At 39.0% G+C, this 23,651-nt stretch overlaps 1 protein-coding gene across 1 annotated transcript in view; it reads right to left on the bottom strand.

Moving 5' to 3' along the window:
* PRKDC (protein kinase, DNA-activated, catalytic polypeptide) overlaps positions 1 to 23,651 on the bottom strand; it is a 131,690-nt gene that overhangs the window by 66,788 nt on the left and 41,251 nt on the right. Inside the window, exons 30-49 of the mRNA XM_019542262.1 lie at positions 23,136 to 23,269; positions 21,907 to 22,161; positions 20,721 to 20,941; positions 19,904 to 20,112; positions 19,585 to 19,717; positions 16,764 to 16,922; positions 16,117 to 16,320; positions 15,711 to 15,896; positions 14,681 to 14,785; positions 13,467 to 13,634; positions 11,692 to 11,819; positions 9,502 to 9,709; positions 8,552 to 8,730; positions 6,766 to 6,934; positions 5,995 to 6,060; positions 5,415 to 5,487; positions 3,749 to 3,897; positions 2,418 to 2,555; positions 2,121 to 2,240; positions 1,117 to 1,260 (exon numbers count right to left, since the gene is read on the bottom strand). Coding sequence (XP_019397807.1) covers positions 1,117 to 1,260; positions 2,121 to 2,240; positions 2,418 to 2,555; positions 3,749 to 3,897; positions 5,415 to 5,487; positions 5,995 to 6,060; positions 6,766 to 6,934; positions 8,552 to 8,730; positions 9,502 to 9,709; positions 11,692 to 11,819; positions 13,467 to 13,634; positions 14,681 to 14,785; positions 15,711 to 15,896; positions 16,117 to 16,320; positions 16,764 to 16,922; positions 19,585 to 19,717; positions 19,904 to 20,112; positions 20,721 to 20,941; positions 21,907 to 22,161; positions 23,136 to 23,269 — 3,148 coding nt within the window. The remainder of the gene's footprint in view (positions 1 to 1,116; positions 1,261 to 2,120; positions 2,241 to 2,417; positions 2,556 to 3,748; positions 3,898 to 5,414; positions 5,488 to 5,994; positions 6,061 to 6,765; positions 6,935 to 8,551; positions 8,731 to 9,501; positions 9,710 to 11,691; positions 11,820 to 13,466; positions 13,635 to 14,680; positions 14,786 to 15,710; positions 15,897 to 16,116; positions 16,321 to 16,763; positions 16,923 to 19,584; positions 19,718 to 19,903; positions 20,113 to 20,720; positions 20,942 to 21,906; positions 22,162 to 23,135; positions 23,270 to 23,651) is intronic.

Genomic DNA, 23,651 nt, shown 5'->3' on the forward strand with positions numbered 1-23,651 from the left:
CTACCCTGGGGGTCTTTAAGAGGAGGTTAGATGAACACCTTGCTGGGGTCATTTGACCCCAGTACTCTTTCCTGACATGGCAGGGAGTCAGACTAGATGATCTGCTCAGGTCCCTTCCGACTCTAGAAACTATGAAACTATGAAACAGAGATGTAATGCTCAGAATACTATAATATAAGGACCTCCATTCCAATTAGGCATTCTATCAGCTGGGCTTCATTTTAAATGGGAAAAGAGTTAGACATGAGTAGCTGACATGGTGCTAACCACAAATTGTCTATACTGACTCCCAAGTCCCAATCAATATGGGTGCTGAGCAATTTAATTCTTCACATTGTTTTTGACCCAGTATGATTTTGCAGTGAAGTCAAGGTCAGAATTCAGCAGAAATGGAGTTGCTTTATGAGGAGCTCTGACACCTGTTGACAGGATGGGTCAAGCAAAAATATAGCTTAACTCATATCCAGCCAGCAAAAGAGAGAACACATCCAACCCACTCCTTCTTGCTGGTAGTACAATATTGCTCTATGAACAATAGAAAGCTTCTGCCACCACAGGAAAGCTGCCACAGAGCAAGTGAAGACATGTCCATGCTTTTTGCTGACAGCTATAGCCCTTTTCCACAGTAGTGCCTTCCAGGTACACTGTATCCCTACTAACAACAAGCCATCTGCTTAGAGAAGACCTGTAGCACAGACAAGCTCTAAGTTACTCAACATTCATTTATCTTTGACAAAATGGTAAGAACGTGGTTTTCAACACACATCTGTGAAAACTTAATATTCAACTACAGCAAGACATGACAGTGTCACCTCTAAGTCCATAAATACATATTTGTCAAGTACGCTGTAGTCTGCTGCATTTAAATGGCATGAAGTATCTGTTAGCAGACCAAAACAATCTGGGATCCCTATTGCTCAACAAGCTGCTCTCAATGTATGGGCACAGATTCTTTGATTAAAACCCTAAACTTTTTTCTTAAACCAATCGAGCTGTTTATATTGACTATGAAAAAAGAAAAGAAAAAAAGTGTATTAAGGAAGGATGGAATAAAACCATTACATATACTCCATTTTACATAATGACATACAACTATAATGTTCTCTATTTCCTTACTTTGGGAGAAGCTACATTAGTCCAAGAAAGCAGAGTAACTACTATTTCCACCACCATGTAATGAATCCCTTCTCCTCCATTATCCCGAGAAACAACAAGTTGCAACAAGGGACCAAGCCAATGCCTTGCATAAGGTTGGAAAACCTAGAGAGAATAAAGAACAAACAATCAACTCTAAAACTAACTTAGTATTGAAGAAGTTAATGCATTAAGACATAAAAACCTATTAAATTCACCTTTTCAACACAGTTTTTACCTCATTTCCTCCAAAAAAAATAGACTGCAGGGATTAAAAAAAAAATCTTAATAAAATTTCCTTATTGTAATTATACTTGCTGCTTATTCTTTCTGCCTACAAGCCTTCAACATTGATGTTCACAATAAATTATTTCTTTCACTGGAGCCCACTAAATATAGCAATTATACCAGTGTTTCACATACAGAGCCACCCTCCAAAGGGAAGTAACCCACATCTGCACATAAAAATACATACTGTTCAAACTGTTACTCTAGAGATTTGTTATTACACTGGTTTTGAAATGCTATGAAATGCAGTAGTTTTATACTCTGGATTTGATATTCACTGGAAGGTAAAAGTTATGATACAAGTATCTAAAGCAAGTAAGAGTACTCAGCTTTAAGGAAATTGATGCAGGTAGGGTAGAAATACATTAGCTTGGACCAGGAAGAGAAAGCATTTCCTCAGTCATTAAAGGAGAACCATACACATTTGTATTTTATTGCAATTAGACCTATGCAAAATCAAATGGTTTTATTCAATAAGGTTTGCCCCACATTAATTTATATAATCAATATCACCCAGTTTTCACCTGAAGGCTAAGCTGGCAATGCTTTCCTTCAGTAGGGCTAAGTAACAAAAGCTGAACCCAGAAAAACTTAGTCTGAAATGGAGTTTGTCCTAAAAGGCTTATGCAGCTGCAATTATAATTTAAGACTGTATTTAAGCAAAAAGAATCAGAACTTAATGCAATGAAACTACTCACCTCCTCAGTATTAACAATAAGTTTTGCTAAGAAGAGGCGAATGTTTAATGGTACTGATGGGTTCCCCAATTTGCTATGCAGGAACTTCATCCATGGAGGAAGGGCTACTGGAACTGCCCCCTGTAATCAAAATGAAAAGCTTCCCTTAAAATAAGAACAACTTAAAATTACCAAAGAAGAAACAGAAGGTTTTATTCTACTACAACCACAAACACTACAAAGCAAGGTTTCCATTATAAACCCCTTTCTTGGCATCATATTTGTAACTAGTGGGCTAGGCCATTAAACAGTACTGACCTCATCTACTTTGGGTGTGATCTGATTTCTCTGCATATGTTTAATCAGGGTTGTCATAGCTGTCATACATTCATGTTGATTGAGCTCATCCATCTCGAGTTCCATTTCATCATCTAGAACCATGGACTCAGTGGATTCCTGTACAAAAAAGGATAGTGCTTCATTTTTTTTTTAATCATAAGTGTTAATACTGAATACATTCTGATTTTCTAGTCCACCTATGCAAACCTTATTACAATACTATTTAATGGGGATTACATCAAATACATAGTTCAAACCAAAACCACCCAAAACACATTTGCCTAAGGATATCAGCCAGCTGTTGCTTTGACTTAGGCATTTATTAGAGTCTAGTGGCAAACCAGAAACATACACTGAAGTCAGACCCCACAGAACTTAATTTCAGTTCACAGCTGGAGAAGAAAACTGCCATCCGACACCACATCAGTTATGCAAGATTTTACATGCACACCCCAACTCCCACTCAAGGTATTTGTGAAGTATTTAATCACAGATTCATTTAGAAGCCAATTTTCCAATAAGAAAAAACTGCTTTCACCACTAAAAAGGAATGGAAATTTGAGCAATTTGATGTAGCTTGTGGTTAGATCCTACAATAAAAATATGTTGGTTAATTTTATGTCAACTGTTAAAACAGGAAAATTGCTGGCTTTCCTGATATCATATTATGATTAATTTTGAAATCTTGCCTTTAATACTGATGGTAACTCAAATGCCTAGTGTCTTTTCCAAAGGCAAATATTTCAGACTTATGCGCAATAAGGCAATTTCTTCCTGACTTGACCACTGACACAACTTCAACTCAAGTCTGATTTTTTCTATGTAGAACTGGCACACAACACCACTTAAGATAGTACAATGATAAAATGCTAGAGAAAATATTGCTCTCTTGCCCTTTCTAATGATTATTTCATGCATCCCAGCAAAGGGGTGTAAGGAAATGGGAAATATTAAATTGTGAGTTTTTTAAAAACTGGCACAAAAATATTTACATGCAGTTGTAAAATCTAAAACCACTGTTACTTTTCTTAATTGACTAGATATTAAAAGGGGTAAATCTTAACTCCTACTTAAGACAGCCTAGACACATAGTAGAGGAGGGGTGGGCAATTATTTCAGCTAGAGGGCTACATGTTGATTTTTGGTGAGCTGTCGAGGGCTGCAAGACTACACCCACTTGGCAAAATGCTATTGAACCTTGTATCTGTACAAACACCACATACATGAAGCCTGCTTTTCCAGTTATCGTATCTATTTATCAAGAAATTGACAAGCTTATTCCGCTACACAGCATACAAGCCTCTAATCACCTTTCTCCTGAAACGAGCACTAGCAGCTGTTGGGTCTTGCGTGTTATAAGAAAAACTTTGGACTCCAGTGGAGAAATCAAACTGACTCATCTCCTCACTGAGACTGCTGTCTACCATATAGGATACAGAAGGCAAATACTGAGGCTGATCTGAATAAGAAAAATAAGTTGTTAATTAAGACAATAACTCATATTAAACTTGCCTTTAGTGACAACTCACAAGATTGATAAAAATTGATCAGGCACAGTAGCTACTAGGCCTGTGTGAAGCAGCTAGCATTCACTTCGGATTTGGCCAGTTTGGGGGAGTGATTCAAATCACAGTCCCAGATCATTTCAGCTGAATCTGATTTGGAGATTCAGCTGAATGTCCAAATCAAACAGGCCCCATTACCTGCCCGCTCTCCCAGCCTCATCAATGGCTGCCCCGCCCAGCGCCCAGCCCCAGTGTCCCGACTTTTTAAGAGCCCTGCACCCACTGGCTGCTGCCAGGTTGGGGGGCAATCCCTACTGCACCGTGCGGCATAGGGGGCTCTGCCACGAGCCCCGAGAGGCCCCAAGGGCCACTGCAGTAGCCAGTGAGTGCAGGGCTTTTTTTTGTTGTTGTTGTTATAGGGTTTTTTCTTTTAAGCGCCAGAATGCTGGGGCCAGGCGGGGCGGTCATGGGGGCTTGTGCAGAGCCCCCCAGACAGTGCAGGGCAGTGGGGGGCAGTAGGGATCACACCCCCCACCTGGCAGCAGCTGGTCAGTGTGGGGCTTTTTTTTTTTTTTTGGTAAGAGCCGGGACACTGGGGCCAGGCAGAACAGCCATTGCCGGGGCTGGGAGAGTGGGCAAGGGTCAGGGGGGTGCTCAGGGGGACCAAGGGAGCAGGCAGGGGATGGGACCTGGCGGGGGTCTCCCCATGGTCCCCTCTTACAGCCCCCTACTTACCAGCATGGAGCCCAGGTTCAGCTTCCTGTGACGGTGAGCAGGGACTGCCCAAATCTCTGAATCTTTCTCCAAATATTTCCCAAATTGATTTGGAGGCTTCAGATCAATTTGGACCTTTCTATTGGTCTTCCGATTCAATTCAGATTCGGAGATTCGGACGCAAAAATCGGGCTGAATCTCCTCTGAATCGAAATCAGCACCCGAACCTTGGCACAGCCCTAGTAGCTACGCGTGTGTTTAGTACAAGGTCTTTGTTCAGATTTTACTGTAATTAAAAGTTCTGTTAGAAATGATAAATTGTCCCCTTCCTTGTAAAAATATGCCCGGATGTAAGAACTTCTGCTTATAAATAAGTATTAGCAATTAAAAATTGACCGCATATTAATGATAACAGAAGTATAGAACAGATCATCTTCCATATACTCTGAAAAATACTGGAGTGGGAAAACTTTAGAAAGCTAATTAACAAACATCAAAATGCAAAATATAGTCTCAGTTGGCAAATTTTATATAATGCTACATTTACATGAAGTTATTGAGAAAATAGAAGGAAATAATATTTTCCATAACTCCATTACTAGAGAACCACCAAACCGTCTTTAGATCTCACTGGCAGCTTTTCCAGACTCATCTCTAATACAAAATAAGCACATCAAAATCAAAATGTACAAATGTCAACTGTAAATTTAAGATTATTAAAAAAATGAATTAAATTTTAAATCAATGAATATCTTACCTGGATCACCATTTACTGTATCTCTGGCTTCCTTCCTAATGGCAATATACCTTTTCTTCCTTTCCATTGGCATCTAAGACACAATAAAGAGCTAAGTTTTTTTGCATGGTTTTTAACTTGAATTAAACAACAAAACCCAAACAAGTTGAACATCTTTTATAGATAGCATATTTATCTAAAGTAATATAGCTTTTCAACTGATAGCCAAAGAAAGGGTTCCAGCTACTAAAAATGAATTGCAATGCTGATTAACAGTGCTTAGGACTAACTTGCGCCAAATGAATTACTAATTCTGGTAGTGGGTTATCAGAGTAAGTTTGCCAAAACAATAAAAGCTGTGCTTTTCAACTCCCAATCTGGGATTTCTGCCTGCAAAAATGATAAATTAACTAGTTTAAAAAAAAGAAAAAAAGAAGATATAAGTGGATTTTTCCTATCAATGTCATGCACTCCAACAGCATTATTTCCATCTCCCTATCTCTTTGCATGTGTAAATACTATGGTATGTAATGACTGTATAACATTAAAAGCAATTTAACATTTCCACTTAATTATAACAAAGCACAGAGCTCATACTCACCTCAATTTCTACAGGAAAAGAATACTGATGCTTCAGATCTATCAAGTTTTCAAAAATGAGCAAGTTCTGTGAACCAAAGTATAGCTGACAATTTAGGAAGTCATAATGTAATCAGTGACTGCTACTGCAGCCAGATTAAATAGAATCTATTTCAACATACCAAGCATAATGAAAAGTAATGGTCTCATTCAATGAGTTCATTCATGAAAACTATACTAATATAAACGTTCTTTTTAGAATCTTCTGAGAAGCAAGATTTTTTTTGGCACTACCTTTTACTGGAACAACTACACAATTAGAAGAGATGCTAAACAAGCTTTCAGACATAGAAGTGCTCTTCTGCTAACATTTCTCCAACTATTTAGTTGTTCCAGAAAAGATTTCACTAAAATACCGAGCTTCTCACATATTTCCTGTATCTTCACAGCTATAACATTCCAACTCTATTAATATTTAAGAAACTAAATGTTGGTTATTTTCTGTACTTAACCAACAACTATTTAAACCAGAGTAGGTCAAACATCTTGCTACTTTAACCCCCAACCAGATATGGAAACCGTGATCTGCAATTCAAATGCTATATAGGATTAAAAGAAGCCAACCATTTCCCTGTTTATTTCAGATACTATTAAGAGAAGGAACAGTTGTGGGAAACAGGTTTTGGTTTGATTCACTGAAACGTAAATAAAATCTTCCCATTAGTGTCTTACTATACTGGATGGACCCTGCAGAACATTAACAACAAACAGTAGTTTCCTCATCAACATTCACCTTTTCTGGTTTTTCTGTGAAAAGGAAGCCCTGGTAGAATTTACTTTCAGTGAAGACGCAACTGATGACAGCAATGGCACAGTTATATGCAGCACAATGATACTCTCTCCTCTTTTCCAAAAGGTGACTCTCACCTGCCATATTTTCTGTAAATGCATCATAGCAAGACCTTAAAAAGAGACCAAAAATCTTGTCAACATTTTGTAGAATATCACAGAGGCCCCAATACAAAGACTAGTGAAGGAAGCAGAAAGACAACATAAGCTTTGTAAGGGAGCCAGAGTGCAATCAAGCAGTACCAACACACACCACCTCAAATAAATTTAAGTTTTCAATAGGAATCCTTTGTGGCAGCAGTATCACCCAGCACCAATGAAACAAACCTTAGCTAGTATTTCTACAGAAATTCCCAGTGCAAGGAACCTATTACTTCAGCTATTTCAAATTAGAGGGATATAATTCCTCTGCCCATATAGGTAAATTTCACAAACCTCTTCCCCAGAAATTCAAGCGGGAACAGGCCAGACAGGAATCATTATACAGCAGGCAAATAATGCAAACCTCAATCTGGTTTTCAAAGTTCTGCCAATCATCAGCTAGTTTTTTAAAGAAAGATCCTTGTAAGATGTAATGAATTAGGAAATAAAATAAATATAAATTAATTAAATCTGCTACATTTTATTGTTCTGTATGTGTCAAAGAGGAAGGGTATTTAATTGTAAAATAAAACAATGCTACTGAACTTTTACATGTAGTATTATTTTTCTTTCTATGGTGTTAATTCATCAAAAATGATACCTGCTGCCATTACTGCGAATTCATAATGATGTAAATGCAAGTCTACAATACCTATAGTGCAGTGATACTGGGAAAACTGTTGGCTCCTTAAGAATAAATTGTATCCTGGGATCCTGTGGTTCAGGATCATAATTACTGTAATAAGCATACACAGCGAAAGGTGCCTAAGATACTGTTAGAAATATTAATGTTACATCTTAATGGTGAGCATCATTTAGGAATAACTAAAACGCATATCCTTTCTATGAAACAACTCATCATCAGGGACTACATGGCCAAACAGACCTTTTCCATTTAAGTGTTATGCTTCCAATTTCACTGGACAAAAGGGACACTAACAAGATCTAGAGAGTCTTTCATTAGCAAGCTAGAATAAAATATATAAAGTTGATTTAAAGAGCATCATTTTCAGAGACAGCAAGATATGTCCTTTATTAAATACTCCCATCCTCCCATGACACAAGACATACAATCAAGAAACTAAGAAAAGCTGTAACTACCCTGATGAAGTATTCCAGGATATGGACAGACATGATATGTAAAGTACTTCAAAAGCTACTGCACTCTGAAGTGCTTAAAATATGGAGCACTTTGGCCATGAACAGACTTACAGCTCCTCTTCTCTGTGCCCCCCCCACCCAAGTGCTTCATAATGCCCACAACAGCATGCAGTAGCATGGCTCTTCAGCCACAGCCAGAAAGTACAATAGAAGGAGCTCTTTATAAAGTATGTACATTTGACCACTTACCCTTTCAAAACACTTCAGCTATAACATCTGTTCATGGCCCTGGTCTCTACATTTGGTGGTCACCATATCACCATATTGAGACAAATCTAAATCAATATCTAGTGTTTAAAGCACAATTTGGATCTTCTCTTAAATTTATCCATTGCTAGGATGGATCTTTTTTTCCAAACTGGAAACAGCGCCTGGCTCCTTAGCTAATTAGAAGCAAATAAAGATTATTACACACGAGAAACTCTTACTTTATTAGCATCTTGGTAAGTTCATTCCCTTCTACATTTGTGGTGCCCTGGTAAGCCTGGTTAATTTGAGAGTCCTTCGAGTGAACATGCTCTTTTGAGAGACGTGAATACAGCACTTCCAGGATCTTATAATACCCCATTTTCTTGATGATTTGTGTGTTAAAAACTGTTTCATTTGACTAAAAAGAAAAGCACAGAAAGATCTCTTAGCTCTTGTCCTTATAACATATTTTGCTACTGTTTCCACAGTATGAGTTGCTTCTCATTCCTTTCCTTGTTCTAAAGGTAACAATAATTTTATATCAAAAGTCAGGTTTCAAGCTGCTCTTAAATAATTTATGAATACTTTATATTAAGCTGTCGCTTATTGGGCTATCTACTGTGTGTCTGTAATTAATTTAGTTTATTAGGGGCTGTTAGGAAAAAAAAATAATAAGAAAAAGAAGGGTTGAATAAGCCATCCTCCTGCTGCTGGCCAGGCTGCAAGCTGCAGGAAAGCTGCAGTTGCAGCTTCCCCAGCCCCCAGATTAGGCTGCAGAGGATTCATGGCACAGGCTTTGCCCTGGGACACGTAGCAGTGGCATAAGTTGTGCACTGCTTCTTGTCCCCACGGAACCAGACGTCTGTACTCATCTGGACATGACCTAGATGTTCAAACTTAGGCCATTTTACAGGTGCTCATTTTGTGCCAGGAAAAGAGCCTCTCTCCTGGCACAAACAGGGAAGTACAGAGACATTCAAAAGATGTCTTGTGGAAGAGAACTAGCCCTTCTGCAAGAAATTAGGCCCTTACTGTGTTAATTTTCCTTCTAGTGTCCTCAAAAATTGGAAACATTCTTTTAAATTCAATCTTGTTTCTAAGCTAAACAAACTATATATTTGTAACATCTCAGAGAATGACTAACTCTGTAGAGAAACTGTTCTAACTGTAAAGAATAAATGATGCTTACCTTTGTAAACCTGGACTTGAGTGTATCCATGGCTTCCACTACAATCTTGCTGAAGAATTCTTTCAGTGCATCCAGGCTGCAGTGTAACAGGAGTGTGAGGAGAGAGCGATCCAAAAAGGCTTGACGTGTGACATTTGAAAGAAGGGATTCACTCTGGAACATTTTGTACACAGTGTCTAAGAGCACCACTTGTTTGTTGCAGTCACTCCTACATGGGATGAACATTTTTTGATGACGAAGTTCCACTACCAAATTTGCTTAAGTTTTAAAACTCTGCATAATATCTACTTCTTTATCCCGTTTTCCATTCATACTTACTCGTATCACGACCTCAGCAGATTTCTCAAGGCTACCAGTATCAGGGTTTAATCTTTTATTAAGTAACATTCTTCTGCACAAGTCACTATTTGACCAACACCACAACCTGGCATACAAATTCTCTCTCCTAACATCTCCAATGAAATGTGAAGCACAGGACTGTACCACCTGAAGTCACTAAAGATTCTGTCTTGTTGAGGGGAATGCCCAAACCTTGACTCGGTTTCCAAATGGGTCATTACAATCTACACCCACATGATTTCTCCTCATACTGTCAGACGCCATGTTTTTCCTCCACTTCCTATCAAACAGGTATGGTGCTGCGGCCTACTGTTAAACATGGATGTATTTCATTCCATAGAAAGCTGCATAGTTGAAGCAATTCTTGTATATGTATATTCACATCTTTTCAACTATTCAAAATATTATTATATAACTGAGCATGTACAGCAAGCCAAATTAGCCACGCATAGGAAATTTGTCATATACAACAATTTGTTGTCCAGCATCCAGTTTTGTTGGTTTACAGATGTGTTCAAACTAAGTAACAAATCTCATCTATACAAAAAAAGGTATCAGTTACTGGAGTCTGGGCTCTCATCACCATGGATCAATCACCTAGTCTCACAATTTTGCAAAAGAAGTATCCGATTCATTAAGGTACACAGCTTGTGGTACGGAACTGCTGGGCATCTGGAATCTCATCCTCTATGCATGGGACCGTTTGGATAGGGGTGATCCTGCCTGAGGCAGGGTGCTGGACTAGATGACCTCTGAAGGTCGCTTTTAGCCTTACTTCTATGACTCTAATAGAAATGTTTCTACATCCTATGTAATATGCAGAGACCCACCCCCCACCCTCAGAAGGGGGAGATAAATAGATAACAAGGAAAAAGCTGCTAATCACTTCCCAAATGAAGCCAAATGTAGCTACCATTTGCTACTAAATGGTAACATGGTCAAAGGAAAAGGCAGAAAGAGGGGGAATTAAAAACTTGAAAAATGGCAGATATACCACACCACAGAGATACTTTGGGCCTCCTTTTCTCTGAATAATAAAAGAGGCTGGTCTTGATTTCCAAAACAACAGCAACAAAAATGAGAAGGATTAGTTGCTTCCCAAATTTACAGAAAGGAAAAAAAAAATGTAGCCTACTTAGAACAGTTTTGCTACATGCATATGATACTATAGATAATTATAAATCTAAAAATCCCAAACAAATATGAGCATAACAAAAAGACTTAAGTCACAAAACTAGAAATCAAAATATAAGCTAGAAGAGAATGTGTTCTAAACAACACATTTTTGTTGTACCATTCAATGGACATGTTAGCAATACTGCTGATCTGTCATGTAACTCTCATAGTAAACGAATCAGCATAATATATTTCATAGATTCATAGATTGTTAGGGGCTGGAAGGGACCTTGCGGATCATTGGGTCCAGCTCCCCCGACTCTAGGCAGGAAGGCAACTGGGGTCAAGAATCCTGTGATTGTCTTGCATGATTAGTGTCTTGATTTGAATCATACTGGAACAGACTGCATTATAAAGGCTTTGCAGAATTTGTCCAAACATCTGAAGTATCACAGGGGAAGACAAAATAATAATTGACTGAGTTTTATAGCAAGTACTTGGAAAAGGCAAACAAGGGGAAATTTTAGAAGGATATGTTATAATTAATGAAGGCATGGGTGGGAAGAGACACAAAATCTCTTAAAAACAACAGCCAAAAATATAATATTTGTATGCGTATTACTGCTTGTATGTTTATTATTAATGTATATTATTCTATTACTAGGTCTCAGGCTACCACTGTAAGGTTTACATGCTTCAGCAAGGTTTCAAAGAGGGACAATAAACTGAATTCACCTTTTGGCAATTCTTCTGAAGCTGGTTTGAAACAAGTCCTCCATGAAGTGTCTATGATCCCTACACAGGATTTCTGTCATCAGCTGTAATAGCATAGGACTCTGAGATAATTCCAGAGCATCTAGAAACTAGAGAGAAGGGAAAAAAAAGAACACAACAGTTGCAATAACTGTGTTCTCAACAGCCCTAAAGTGAGACAAAAATCTGACTCTAATAGAAGAAACTGAACAAAGAATTTAAGCCTCTGAATTTGGATGTCTTAGAGTTCTACAAATACTTGTTCTAATAAAGTTAAGTTTAACAATTGGAATAACTGCTTGACTCCTACTAGCTGAGCCCCTAAAAAGCTGAAGTGATTTTGCCACGTGACCAGAAGAGTTGGCCTATCAAACACAGATCTATAGGGAGCAAATAATGGAAGAAGGAAGAAACGCTTCTCAGGGTCACTTCTGGAATGCTACCACCACCACCTGGATGGGAAGGTTACATAGAGGACTGGAGCAGTGGGTTGCAGTGGTGTGGTCACACCCCGCTTCAGCTGTGCTCTCAGCATACAATGAGTTCTCCAAGCTCATCAGCTAGTGGCACAGGCTCTTACCAGAGGCACTGCTTCACATAGCTCTGGGTCTCAGGGGGCGAGCAATGCTGGCATTTGCCCCTCCTTTTCTACTGCACTCAAGTTTGCCATAAGGAAGCAGATGGTGAATGGCAGTGATCATTCCTTGGGCTCTAGAGCTGTGCAAAACAGTGGCTATGGCAAAAGCCCACACCAACCAGCTGATGAGTTCTGAAAACTCCCTGCATAAGCAGAGTTTGAGCCAGAGCCCACACTGACCAGCCAGGAGCTCAGAGGGCTCATTACATAGGGGCTGCATGGCCCAAAGCGGTGTAGCTAAACCTTCCCTCACTCCTCTCCTGGATTCACTGTGGTTATAAGTAAAACTTCTCCAAACTATTAGAGGCCCCCTTGATAGGGCAGCTTGTCATATTTTATGCTTTAAATTTGCACCTGTTTGTGGTAAATTATAGCACTGTTTTAAGTTTTCTTTTATATTCAGCCTAAATTTCTGTATAGCCTCGTTATCATCTGAACTTTTCATTTTGCTGGTGTTTGCAAGATCATCTGGCCTTGTTTCTTGCAAGCAGTTTATGGCCTTGGGTTTGCTCTCATGATGTTTCTTCCTTTTTCTATCACTGCGAGAAGGTTTTCTAACACAGCATAGTAATAGTTTTGTTACTAGCCCAAATTAACTGAACTTGGCACTAATCGGCTGAATCAGAAGGATGAAATGATTGGATCTGTTAATGAAAGGTGATAAAGGAGACCAATGGACAATGGAAAAAGGCCAAATTAAGAGGTGTGCTCGTAACGCGGATGTTGAACAAAGGAATATGCTGACAGGATAAAATATGAACAATATGCTGACTGCAGACAGACCAATACAAAAGCAAGGAGTCAAAGGAGTCAAGAGAAAGAAAATCATAAAAGGGGCAAGCAAGAAAGTTAAGTGTCATCGTCGTCAACATCATCATTTACATCATGAATCCAGCTTTCAATACCCGTCTGGATCATCCCAGCCAACCACGCACCCTTTGCGTTAATATTCTTAATTCCTAATTTTTAACTGTTAGGAATAAATTAGGACAACTCAGTGATCTAGAAGTAAGGAGTCCCATCATCTCAGAGATGACATATTTAATGTAAACTGTATTTTTTTGCTAGAAGTTTCACTTATGTTTTAATTTATACACCTTAAACCCACTCAAGTACTGACCTTTTTAGTGCAGTCCACATAGTTGTTATATCTCAGGGTTCCCTTGGGGAACTCATCAGATTTCATGGGAAAATTGAAGGCTACAAGCTGGTCAAGAGCATCCTTTAGCTCTTTAAGCCTTTCTCCAGTCAGATTAGTGAAGAATGGAAGGATAATCACCGCTTGACTCTAAAGTAAATAAAGAGTGGTTATATCAAATTCAAAAGGCCTTTCCCATCTACAACAACAATCAGACAACTTAACATGTCATGGTTTAGTAGCAACTTCACTGGGTGGTTGGATGGCTCAGGTAATTGATGTTGAGATGACAGCCTTTTTTCTCTTTAGGATGGTTCAAAATTCAGCTCTGGCCAGTACTGACTAGCCTACCCATGGACAGATAGGTCATGGCTCATATGAGTAATTAAAAGATGTTAAACATCAGAAGAAACCACCAAAACTTGTATACTGATTTGATACACTTCTTGGTAGCTGGAGCAGAAAGTTCAAGTTCAACTGAATATGAATACTAGGACATTCACTACAGCTATTCTGTCTAGTTCAGGATAGAGGCAAATTGGCAGTGGCAATGATACAGCACTTTTTCTGTGAACAAAAAACTCACTGTTTCCAAGATACTCAATTCAACAACTTTCATTACCCGTACCTTTTTGTCCTTTTCTAGTAAACTAGAACACATACAGGTTATTGGGGTCGTTACTGTCTTCAGCTAACAGAACTGGTTCTTTAGCTTATGTAGAAGACGCTTGACTCTTTTCCTACACAGGTGACAGTTTCAATTGCTGCAGATGGTCTGATCAAGTTAGTCATTTTACCATTTTATTCTTCATACATTTCAAATGAATTTGTAAATCATTATATCTACCTATTGCTGACCTCTCCTAAAGCCTACATGAGCTATGACTAGGAAAAACAAAGAAGGTTAACAACGCGTGGTTCCATCTAGGAAGTTATGAGCACATTGATTTGTCATTTTCACATTACAGATTTGTATATTTTCCTGGAAAGATGAGAGAAGAATGCAAATTCTTTGCTCCTACTATAAAAATGAAAGCAAGGTAATATAGGTTCTCTATAAAAAGCAAAGGCCAGCTGCAGAAGTCTATCACCCAGTCACTTGCTGCTGACGTCTAATGATGGAAGACATTTTCTGAAACTATATTCCCATAAAAAGGGATTTTACTTCTAACCTGGAAAAATATAAAACAACTTACCTTTAGATTTAGACCCAAATTCTGATCAACAAGCAAGCTAGTATAGGTATTAAAAACAGCAAAAAATGTCTCATGTTTTGTATTAAAAGAAATTGAAGAGTCCACCTGGAGAGAAGAAAATCAAAGATGTAATTTAAAAAATACATACATTATTATAAGAATACTCCCTATACATTATATTTTTATTCTTAATTAGAATAGTCATCCATTTCTGAATTTAATTCAGGAAATGCAAATTTATACATGATAGGGGTGTTGGTTTTAAACACAGCATTAGTAAGAATTTAAAAAGCTCTCACATATGACAAAGAGAACTGTACAGTGACACTTCAGTGGCCACGAGAAAAATAATATTAAACTCCCTCCCAAAGGCAGGTCATTTGGGAACACTCCACTGTCAGATAAGCCATTAGACAAACCCCTTTGTGCATCATTAAACATTCCTCCAGTAATGTTCTTATATGGTGGGGGTAGAGGAAGGGAGGGGAAGGTGACAAGTCATAATTCTTCTTCCTAGCAATTTCTGCATGGGTTTAGAAAAATATCTCCCAAAAGCCAGTATCTACAGCAGTCTAACTTCAGGGTACAAGAAAAAGAAGAGATTCAGAAAGGTGATAGACCTGACAGGCAAAGAGGTTAGAGTTCTTCAGTTCTTAAATAGCTTACTGAAACAGACAGGCATGGTCACAGCCTGTCTTAAAAACTACTGTTCAGTGGCCAATAAGAAATTTTGAATCTCAACTTCCTTCTCCAAAATCCCTACTTATTTCATTACGTATTTTCAGTGATGTCAAAGGAAGCTAAAACTTGGGCCACAAGGACAACAAATGGAAGAACAAAATTCAGTGTTAAAAAGCAGTTTGTTTTTTCTAATACTTAATACGCATTGTTTATGATTTCCCAGATGGTTTTTTTTCTTTTTCTGTCTATCTCATATAAAACGACAAGCAAAAATTGCTGCTCTCTCAGGGTGGCATACTTTCCTATAAACTTTCTAAAAGTAGCTTCGATTTTTCTAAGCAACGTATACCTGCAGAACTTTGGCCAGCAGGGTCAACACAGCCATTTTACTCTCAGGAGCAGAATCTTTGGCCCACCAGGTGTCAAGTCTCATCCAATTTCTGAGGATTGCAGTCACTAGCTTCATTCCCTGCTGCTTGCGTACAGCACGCTCTTTAAAGCTTTGATCTAACATACCATTCAGAATGGTACCCACCTAAAATTAAAGTATGCAAAAAAGAAGAAATCGGTGTGTTCCAAATTAAACCCTAGAAATAACAGTCAAACATAACACCTATTCATTGGGACACATGACTATAAACACCTCCTTTCCCTCCATCCCTGCCCTTTAAGCCTCTGGATCATTACAGTTTATTTGCACCTTCATTTTTCTGATAATCTTTCTATATACTTCTTGAATCTTTAGCAGCTATTACCATTCTGGGATTGTCCACAGCTGATTTCATAAGATGAAGTACGGCCACATCAAGGTTCTTCAGCAGTTCGTGATTAATGGTTTCTGAGAACAAGTTGTAGAAGTACTCTCCATGGCAGAAGCTGAGCAGATTCCCTGGTGCTGCTTCAGAAAGTGGTACAGATAACATCACTGTATTCAACATCAGACTCACCAGTTCTTCACTCTGTGGAAACCAACACAAGGACACAGAGTTAATCTGCAAATCTATGGGTACTAAACTTTGCTCGTCTCCCAGAGAAATCAAGAGAACTTTTAAAACTGCCTCCTCAAACGGTCGCATGTGTATTTGTAGTAAACAAGCAAATAGTAAACACAAAGAATAAAGCACAACCAGTACAATACTAGGATATTTCCTTTAGTAAAGAATCCATGATTTGCCTACCGGCACTCTGCACTGGAGTGGAGTGGAGGTGCTAAGGGATGTTAATGAATACTGCACTCTGAAAGAATGCATGTAAGCAAGATATAAAGAGATATCACCCATTCCAAAAAGTACACATTGTTGAAGTGAACCAGTTTCTCTTACAATGTTCCTGAGAGCACACCAAATTAAAGTTCTGGCATCTCTTCTCTTAAATACCGCGTGGAAATCATACCATATCCTACCTGGCAACCAAAAGCAAAGGCCAGCTGCAGGAGTCCATCAGCCAGTCGCTTGCTGCTGGTATCTAATGATGGTAGACATTTTCTCTCATCCCCTGGTGCAATCCCTTTGTAAACAACTGACAGAAGTTGAGAGCCAACTGTGAAATGAAGTCCTGAACCCTAAAAAAGTGGGGGAGATGGGGAGGAAAGAGAGGGAGAAGGGGGACCCCCCCCTCCCAAAAAAAAAATCAAAAAAAAAAATCACTAAGATTCCATTTTAGGTTGCTATGAATTAAGAACACAAAAAAAGTTAAATGCAATATACAGAGGACTTTTCAACTGTTCCATTTAGCTTCCAAGGGAGGAAAAGGTGGGGGAAAGGGAAGAAATTAAACTTTCAGAGAATTGTTCTGTATAGGAGTTGTAGAAAGGCAATCATGGTTTTCTGTTTTTCAAGCCCTCTGATCCAGTAGTGGCCTCATGAAGTGTTACAGGCTACTGATACTCCTAAGAAACCCCTCTGAACATTTGTTTGCCAGAATAAATTGATGATCATATGGGACAATATTCAGATTAAGATAAATATGGACCAAAATTTAAGGGACTCTAAACTTCTCTGAGCCTAAGGTATCAAGCTTCAGATGACTACCACTAGTACAGAAAATTGAGGGGACAAACTGTTACCACATCTTAGCAGAACCCAGGATGCTAGGAAGAAGAGACCAAGCCATCTATGTAACACCACTGATACCATTCAATATACTGTCATGAAACTGTAGCTCTCCAAGTTTTTATTAGCATATATAGAATTAAAAGGGTTCCACTGAAGCCAGTGAGGTTTTTTTATTAACTTATGAATATGGCCATCTTTACCAACTGCCACAGGCTCTAGTCTGTTCTTTCAAAGAATGGCATTGTAGATGGTGGTATTCCAGTGAGAACTACACCTGGAATAGTGCTATTGTTATGTTCCTTCCCCTTGTACAAAATAAAGGCCTATGGGCAACAATCATATCCTGCTGTCCTCAAGTCTACGAAGTGTCTCATCAGTGGTGAAGCTAAAGAACTCATCCTTGCAAGCGGTATGTCCTCTGTGGTTGTCTGGACCTCTCAGGGAAGGTTGGGTGGTTGGAGACCTGACAAAAGTTTCATGGTGATAAGGTGTTTTTACACCTTCATCTGTGGCATTAATGAAGAAGCCCCAGACAAATATGCAATGAAGAAGCCCCAGCCTTCAATGCAATGCTGTGGCTAGTAAAGCGACCAAAACGCTGGCTTGCATCCATAGATGCTTCTTGAACAAATTCCTGGACGTCATTCTCCCCTTGTACTTGGCCTTGGTGAGGCCGCAGCTGGAGTCCTGTGTCCAGTTTTGGGCTCCACAATTCAAAAAGGATGTGGAGAAGCTTGAGAGAGTCCAGAGAAGAGCCACACACATGATCAGAGGTCAGGAAAACAGACCTTACGACAACAAGCTGAGAGACATGGGGCTCTTTAGCCTGGAAAAGCGCAGGCTCAGGGGTGATCTGATGGCCACCTATAAGTTTATCAGGGGTGACCACCAACATCTGGGGGAACATTTGTTCACCAGAGCACCCCAAGGGATGACGAGGTCAAACGGTTATAAACTACTGCAAGACCGTTTCAGGCTGGACAGAAGGAATAATTTCTTTACTGTCCGAGCCCCCAAGGCCTGGAACAGCCTGCCATCGGAGGTGGTTCAAGCACCTACACTGAACACCTTCAAGAGCAAATTGGTTACTTATCTTACTGGGATCCTATGACCCCAGCAGCCTTCGGGCAGGGGGCTGGACTTGATCTTCCAAGATCCCTTCCAGCCCTAATGTCTATGAATTTATGAAAACTGGTTCTTGGGGAACATCTTCAGTTCCTTCTGCTGTTCCTTGGGTACTCTGCCCATGACAGCAGACTATCCTATAAAAGGAAGTCCTGTTTGGAGAGGAGGGTCTGATACCTGAAGACCCTCATCTGGAAAAATGGCAAACAAATAGCTATTCAAGTAAAAAAGATTCAGTCTCCTTAGGCTCTTTTTGTAAGAGATTTAGAGGTGAAATGCTGTTTAGGCTTTGCATGCACTTCTTGTACAGCTACCAGGTCAGATGTCAAGTATTGCTAGAAGTAATCAAACTCCTTCTCTGAGACCTATTTCTTCATAATGCTCATTTTTAAGATCAGAAGAAAAACTGCTTCTCCTGAATTACCTCTGATTGAGATACCAAGATTTCTGTGATTATCTTGATATGGTTTGTAAAGTCTTAGACACATCTTTAACTGCCATTTCCAAAAATGTACCATACTAGTAAAATATAAATATAAATCAAGTTTATAAAATGTAACAATTTATATTTTACTGGCCTGCTTTTTCTAAGATCTAAATCAATATGCTTGCTGCTCTGACAAGTAAAATAAGTGGGAGATGTGCTATTTAATCTACTGCTCCATTTGAAAGAGTTTATACTGTTGAAGTAACCTCCATTTTGACTGCTGAAGTGCACAGGTGTGGGCAGATCATTAAATACTAGACAGCTTTCACCATGTATTCGGATGCTTTAATGCCCTAGTGTGTAGTAATTAAGGCCCTGAATGCTGCTTTTTACATTTGTAGAGTATGATGTAAAGCATTAGTATAAGGGAACATGAGCAATACAAGAGTTCTGATCTCACTGACAGCACCAACTCCTCACCACTGCTCCCCTCTCTGCCAGTCTCCTCACCTGTAAAAGGGCAATACTATTCACTGATCTATTTCACATGACCTTTATTTTTTTTAAGCTTAGCTGTAGAAAAGGAAGTGTTCACCATATAAGAAAATAATAATTACCTGAGACTGCAGCACAGAATGAAGCACTCCAGCCTTGTGGAGCTGTTTGCATGCAGATAGGATGGAGCTAATTCTAACACGATCAAAACGAGCATCTGGATCATACAGATCAACCGAACAAAGTTCCTGAATGCTGACAAGGAAAATATATATATATTTTTTATTTCTTGTGCTTTTATTAGTACATTGACATAGCATGAAAATAAAATACATCATCCCATAAAAGTACACTGGAAACTGTACTCACTCCACAGTCACTATGAGCTGTGTTAGTTCCAACGTTTATTAATAATCATTATGGTTATCAAAGAGTTCCTACCTGTGCAATGTTATTCTTTTCTTTACGCTTAGCTCCAAAGAAGCTTTATAGGGAGATTTCGCCAAAGCTTTCATGAGTCTCACTGTATTATCTGGGAGATTTTTCATGACTTGAACGTCAGCTGCGTTAAAGCCCACAGCTGATGGATCACACACTGTCACCACTAGGAGTTCTATCAGATTCAAATTAAGCAATTCCTTCTCAAGCAGCTAGACAGAGTCAAAAAGTAAAATGCAGACAAGTTTTATTTTAAAAAAATAAACCAATTTGCACTTTTCCCCTATATTTGTTGTGTCTGAAATAAAGCAAAATATGGATGATTAATTGATTTGAGTTCTAACTCCAAATAACTCATTTCAAAATACTATTAGTGAATCTCACCACTACAGCAATTAAATGCTTAATTCTTAAAGACAGAACTGTGCAACAGCATATCTATTTGCACTCCGTTCCACAGGTCAGGTATTTGTATTCACATACCCTCTATTTCAGATTCTAAAAGGCAGACACATGGAGTGGATATTATTCTTAATTATAACTTCATCACCCATATGGCTTTTTTATACTTACTGCAACAATTATGTCTAAATATGAGAACACTATGAGTTTTAACATCCAACAGGGATTACTGGATTAATTAATCCCTTAACAAGATGCTGCCAAGAATGACCCACTTCTCCAGGCTAGTAATAAGCCTGTCCTCTTCACTAGGGAAATGCCTTAGACCTCACTCACTGAAGCTGAAACACCAACTTTAAATAACAGTTTTAATGAACTGAAGAGAGCAGCTTCTAAGAGCTGCTAGTCCAGCACCTACCTTCCAGAAATCTTGTTGACAGGTCTCCAGGATCATGCTGACAAACCCGATAATTCGGACTACAATTGTACATTTGCTGTAATTGTACTCTTCTCTTTCTTGTGGACTGAACACGTTGTCTTTTGACTCAATGTAAAAGCACTGTTCCGCTGCATGTATATCATGTAATGCAATAGTTTCAAGGAAGAACTCCACAGCTCTCAGGAATGAAGAATTTGTACCTAGAAAGAATTACGCCACATTAAATTAAACTCTTAAATTTAACACAACATTCTATGCTCACATGGCTCAAAACTAGCCTGGAGAAGTGGGTCATTCTTGAGAGTACCTTGTGCCATAAATCCCTGTTGGATGTTAAGACTCAAAGTGTTCCAATCTTTAGATGTTATTATTAAACAAGTGATATGCCAATTAAATTTGTAACATTAAGGATAGAATTTCATACAACTTTGTATTCTTTGTGCGTATATATTAAGTACCTGGACCCACACATCAGGTATTTATAACTACATGGAAGTAAGGCAAATTCACATCTGAACAATCAGGCCCTCAATGACCTGCTCATTGTACAGTTCTAATAACAACAAAAACTTAACCTCCTTACACACGGTTTTTTTAAACAAGCACTGAATACTATACAAATGGCTGTCTAATTGCACTTACACATTCTACTACTGTAGAAGCCTTGTTTAGAAATGAAAATAACTCTTTCTGGATACAGACTCAGTGTCTAATAGCGATATACAACAGGGCTTCATACATGACCAGAATGATGGCTGCTGAGATCTTCAGACTGGATGCTGCTGAAAACATTAGAAAAAAGTAACACATTCAAATCACTGGGCTGGCAGTGGGGAGAGAAGGCAATCCTCACACTGCATGTTAGTAAGCACTTCTAGCCAATAAACGACAATAGGAAATGGCTTTGGAAGGAGTCATGTCCAAACCCCTTGAATGAATCGCTTTATAAATACAAGAAAACACTTCTAAAAATGAGAAGTAAATAGGAGGTATCACTCTTGCCTACTAAATTAAAAAAAAAAAAAAAAACCACGTTGCCTCCCTGTTGCCAAACTGGTTAGGAGCTTGTATATCTACCTGTGCTCAAGAAAAAGTCTAGCCTAAACTACAAACCCATCATCATATGGATTTAAGTAATAATTTAACGGTAGTCAGAATCACTTACCTAGTATATTTTCAGGTTTGAACATTCTCTGCTCAATGAACGTATTGTAGCAGTCCAAAGCTGCTAAAAACATATCCATCCACTGCACAACAGCCCGCACACTAAAGGGCTCCTGAAGGTGATGGAGAGTTGGGTGGGAAAGGATCCCACACAGATTGTCATCCCGATTGCCACCTCCTTCAAATTTGTTAATAAGGAAAGAGCTGTCTTGTTTTTTTAGAACATCACCCAGCCAAGAAGACGGGGACTTATTTCCTAACAAACAAAAAAAGTAGTAAGAGAAATTAGAAGTTCTCCAAGAAAATGTACAGCTGGATCCAGACATGTGTGCACCTGCACATACATACACACAGATCCAGCCATATACATCACACACAAATACACAATTAGCATATTAAGAGTGGTGCAAGAAAGCCTATGTACACATACATGTGTTTTTATATATACAAGATTTCTCCAACATTATCATATGTATTACGAATCTTAGTATGAGATCAACAGGGATCTCAGTTTTCTGTTCACCGCAGAAAACCGCAAAAATCTGTTTTTCCACAACCTAGCAGAGCAAGAAGCACCTTTTCTGCTCTTATTTTTGCCTCTTGGCTCACCAGCTGAGGGGCTTGGGCGTGATGCTTATTGGCCAAGAGGAAAAAAGCACAGTAGAAAAAAGAGTGCAAAATGGTACTGCTCACCACAGGATGCTGCTGTGTTTTTCTGTAGGTCACAGAAAAACATGGATTTTTGTGTTTTCTAAAATGAAGATTTTCTGCTTTTTTCCCTGTAGAAAACTAGGATCCCTGATGATCAACATAAGAAAACATATTCAGTTTGTTGCTTTTATTACGCGACTACTGTATTGGGCCTAGCCATGCTTCCAGTCCTACTTCTCTGTGCCACTTATATCAGACAAATGGGAAGAGACGGTTTATGAACAGCTCTGTCTCAGAAAAGTATGCTCTCACAGCCACTTTCTCCAGAGCCACTTTATACCTAAAAGTGCATCTTACAAGTCGGAGCAGAGACACATTAGCAGAGCAATGTGAGGAAGCCTACGTTATAAGAAGGAGCCACATCATTTATACTGAATACTAGCAGCTGCTCAACCATGACTACAAAAAGTTTTCTTTTAATAAAATGTAAACTACTGTACTCTGCAAAACTGAGCAGGCATGCATAGAGATATTTGTGAAACAGCAGACTAGAGCTGCATTAAACATGATCCTCAGTACCTGGTAAAAGAGGAACAAACTCATAAAAGAGCTCCATGGATTTATGTCGGCACTCGGTCTGAGGTCGTCCACACTGCATCATCAACCACATGACAATGTCCAACAGGCACAGTGATTCTGCAGGTTGAAATCCTCTGTGCAAAAACACCACACAGTCTTTACTGGTATTATGCATGGGCTTTTGTTTTAGACAACACCATAGTACCATCATGTTAATAAGACCATTTTGGTCCACTTGTAAACTGTAATGTCCCATGAATGATTCCAACTGTCCTTTCTACTACCTCAGGGAAGACAGAGAAGGGAGCAGAGATGGCCCAGCCCAGACCAGCGAGCAAAGCGAACAAACAGGTAAGAGAGAGGGGCCAGGATAACGCTGGGACTAGGGGGTCAGTACACACACCCACAGGAGGCCTCAAATGCCTCTACACAAACGCTCGTAGTATGGGCAACAAGCAGGAGGAACTCACCCTCCTGCTGGCTGACACCAGTCCGGATGTAGTGGGAATTACGGAA

Source organism: Crocodylus porosus, unplaced genomic scaffold (genome assembly GCF_001723895.1).
Source record: "Crocodylus porosus isolate Cpor-Errol unplaced genomic scaffold, CroPor_comp1, whole genome shotgun sequence".
Classification (NCBI taxonomy): Eukaryota; Metazoa; Chordata; order Crocodylia; family Crocodylidae; genus Crocodylus; species Crocodylus porosus.